General features: G+C 39.4%; 2 protein-coding genes across 2 annotated transcripts in view; one reads left to right on the plus strand and one right to left on the minus strand.

Annotated features, from left to right (window-relative positions):
- Positions 1-707, minus strand: part of SARC_11642 (hypothetical protein) — a 2,714-nt gene extending 2,007 nt beyond the window's left edge. Inside the window, exons 1-2 of the mRNA XM_014294266.1 lie at positions 454-707; positions 63-189 (exon numbers count right to left, since the gene is read on the minus strand). Of these exons, the coding sequence (XP_014149741.1) occupies positions 63-189; positions 454-552 (226 nt within the window). The 5' untranslated portion in view covers positions 553-707. The remainder of the gene's footprint in view (positions 1-62; positions 190-453) is intronic.
- Positions 708-3,035: 2,328 nt separating this feature from the next.
- On the plus strand, positions 3,036-3,598 carry SARC_11643 (hypothetical protein; the record flags this gene model as incomplete). Its single annotated transcript, XM_014294267.1, has 1 exon — positions 3,036-3,598. A coding segment is annotated over one exon (358 nt), but the record flags the coding sequence as incomplete, so codon positions are not given.
- Positions 3,599-3,689: the final 91 nt, after the last annotated feature.

A 3,689-nucleotide genomic window follows, 5' to 3' on the forward strand; every position in this document is an offset into this window, starting at 1 on the left:
ATATATATAGCTGATATATGATTTTTTTTACGGTAGGCAAAAGTTCTTAATCTCAGACATACCATCGAGTGCAGTGAAGAGGTTGTTGTTTACGGCCGAAAATAGAACTTGTCTGTCGCCAAAGCAGACATAGAACACTACGACGATTGCCAATGCCCAGAAAATATACATTAGAAAGGTATCCAAGATCTGACGGTGCAGTGAGTTCGCCAGATGTATATGTCAGTAGGAGGTATATTCGTGCCGGATATCACCGGAACAATACGAACAAAATTGCCAAGCAAAATATATATCTGTACGATTTCTGACAGTAGGTGCTGAAGAATAAAAACAAATCGCCCGAAGGAGCCTCAGAAGTCAGAGCCCTAAAATAGTGAAACACTCCCGTGAGTATAAAGTAAGTCACACGAGTAAGTCCGCACATAGTGTTTATGAGTACAGAATGATACTCACCATCAGTAGGATACGCATTATTGCAAGCAAAAAGAGGCAGATCAAAGCTGTAGCAAGCAAGTCGTGGGCCTCCATGCTAGTGAAAATGGCGGATAACATCACAGTTCACACTAAAGGAGGTGCAGCTACCTTACTGTATAAAACTAAATATTTAATTAATAAGAGAACTCGTACAAACACGCATTGTGTTTGCTTTGTGTTTGCTTTGTGTAGAATCTCTGGACGCTATTGCACAGAGTGCTGATCAGAAGAAGGAATCAGAGAAGGCTCGGCAATGAAAGCAAGATTTTATTTTATAGCAAGGGAGAAGTCAGAAGCTACTACGAAAAATATCTGTCGAAATACAACCTACTAGGCCGCATGTGTTGGAGAAGGTCACACAAGCAAATTGAAACTTCGTCCAGAAGGCGGCAGAAGCTCGAGAGAGACACCTTTTGATTGATTCAAGGACATCAGTAGGCTAAATACAAATATGCGATATAGCCTTTGATGCCTTTTGATTTCATATTCCAGAGTAAAATGTTTTACTGCAATCATATACTTCTTCGTACTTATAAAAGCGTATCAAAGTTCTTTTTAAGAAAACGATGATAAATTTTGTTCATTTGTCCTGATTTTGAGTGTTGGATTTATCAAAACATTGCTATAGAGCATGTATAATTGGTTGTAAATTTCTAGGTCGGAATTTCATAGGGAATCAAGTTTGTGAAGGAGCAAGTTCCAAAAAATGTCCAATCCATCTCTGAAATTGATTGAATGTTCCCAAACTCAATGACAAAAGTTTTTAGAAACTATGTAGGAGGACCCCCGCCACTATGCCCAGCATTCTCTCGTTCACCGCCACTATGTCCAGCATTCTCGTTCACCACCACTATGCATGACCCCCTTGTAGAGGACGGGGCTCTCTCGGAAAACGTCGATTCCGGATCCCCCCTGGGACAAGGATGATTTTTCTCTTCTCCCTGCAGGGTGTTGTGTGATGCCTACAATTAAGACCCTACATCTCTCAGCTACTATAGTTTTAAAAAATAGTAGCAGTTTATTTCCGTATCTAGAAAAACTGTTTTTGTTCTTAAACCAGTAAACCTCTTTGGAATGCATTTGCAAGTTTTAACATTTTTTATACCAGCCTCCTAAATAGAACACTATTCGAAAAAGACAAATATGTCACAACCAAATCAATACTCTCTCTGTGTCAAACATGAAACAGTAATACAAAAACATTTACTCCCTGACGAAGTTGTGCCCTGCAGTCAGTGCAGAGTGTGACCTGCCTGAGGCTGGTGGTATGCATTCTGCACTCTGCAGTCTGCAACTCTGCACTCTGCACTCTGCAAAGGGCTGAAGCCTGAGGTGTAGTTATGTACTACTGAGAGGCCTGAGCTGTGTAGTTTTTTTGTTGCTTTATTCACATAAATATGTTCGTTCCAGGCAGCCTCCAGCGGACTCGTGGTGTGTGTGTCTCTCTCTCTACTTACTACTATTCTACTAAATAGCGAGTATTTAGTAAAGCCTCGGGCCCTCGGCCTCCATATTAGCTGATAATTAAAAAAAAAGTATGTACATACATATTTTTAAAACAAAGTGACGATTTAAAAAAATAGATATTACTCAGACCGACCATTCGAGAGTCCGGAGTGGCAGTGTCTCGCTGCCATCGGGTCTCGACTCTCGGAGTCTCGAGTCGCTCGGTCCACGACTCCAAGTTCTTTTTTGTTTTATTAGTTTGGTAGATCTATTTATCAATACGGAACATGTCATCGTGTGTGCCAGGATTCCACCAGATTCTGAGCTATTTTATATATTTACATGTGCGCCTATTTCCTCCAGGGGCTCTTTAAAAAATAAAATAAAATAGTATTTACCACGTCCACAGTCCACAGTCCACAGTCCACACTCCACCAGTGAAGTTGTGGAACAGAGAATAATTTTTTGAATGTTTAAAAAAAAAGAAGAGAACAGTGAGAACTAAAAGCTAGAGGATCTTGCAGGGCTGAGTGAGAAATTGAGAATATATCTTGTATGTGTATTTTGATTTTTTGTACAAAAAAAATAGACACGATAGATTTGAAATTTAAAAATAAGTACAGTTCTTGATCATTTAGACTTTGTGAAACAATGAAGAAGCGACAGAAAAAAAAGAGGTTGGACTTTGTGGATCTTTCAAAAATACAGCTTAATTTAAAAAAATGGCAGGAACAGTACATACATATTGTGTCGGTTGTACAACCCAAGTTGTACTCTAACACTGGTACCTGTTGCTTTGGACCGTTGTCGGAGATTCTAGACTGCAGCCTACTATCTCACTGGCTGACAAATGAGCCTTCGGTCAGATACTATGGATTTCTGGCGGTATTTCTCACATATTCCATTGTATTTTATTAGTGGCCTGACCAATTTTTTTGCACCTACAGTTGGAAAATACCATCGAATATTGCAACTTCGTACAACTTTTGCGCGTGCTTCAAGAATCTACAAGTTTCGATTGGTAGAGAACTAATGTATTTCTGGAAAAGTTCACAAACGGTTGTACAGAATCTAAAGTGAAAATCAGTAAACAAGCAAATAATGAACACAGCACGCAAATATGTACAAAGTACGTCGCAGTTTGTTTGTAATCCACAAGCACTCGTAAGTCAGCGACTAGGTGATAAGATGACTCCCTCGCATAGCAACCTCAAACGATACGCAAAAAACTACAAGGATTTTCTACAATACTGGCAACCAGACCATGATTGGGACGCGTATGAGAATCTGATCAATATTCCGCATGAAATTACAATACAGATATTACCGCAGGATATATTCAAATACTTCTGTCTACTTGCATATGGTAGCGAGAATCCTGGCCCTGATGAACACCCTACTCTACGTAGGGAGTCAGGACTAGGCTTTCTAAAAAAAGTCTATCTCATACTATATGCCGCGCATCGCTATTAATTGGGATCCAATTGATATGAAGGGGAATCCTACGAGATCAAAGGATGTGAATGACTTATTGAAAACCATTGAGAGAGTAGAAATTAGGGGTGAGGGCAAGGATGACGCTGCTAAAGTACACAGTCAGACGCGAGAGACTATTCAACACAAGATTGGACTACATAAAACCAAGCGTTCAGGAAAAACGCATGTGCTCGATAGAGGCGATTATATATATATATATATATATATACATATACATATTAGTGCGCATAGCCTTTTAAATAAAAAAGGCTATGTAGTACGGACAATAAACA

Source organism: Sphaeroforma arctica, assembly GCF_001186125.1.
Source record: "Sphaeroforma arctica JP610 unplaced genomic scaffold supercont1.1803, whole genome shotgun sequence".
NCBI lineage: Eukaryota > Ichthyosporea > Ichthyophonida > Sphaeroforma > Sphaeroforma arctica.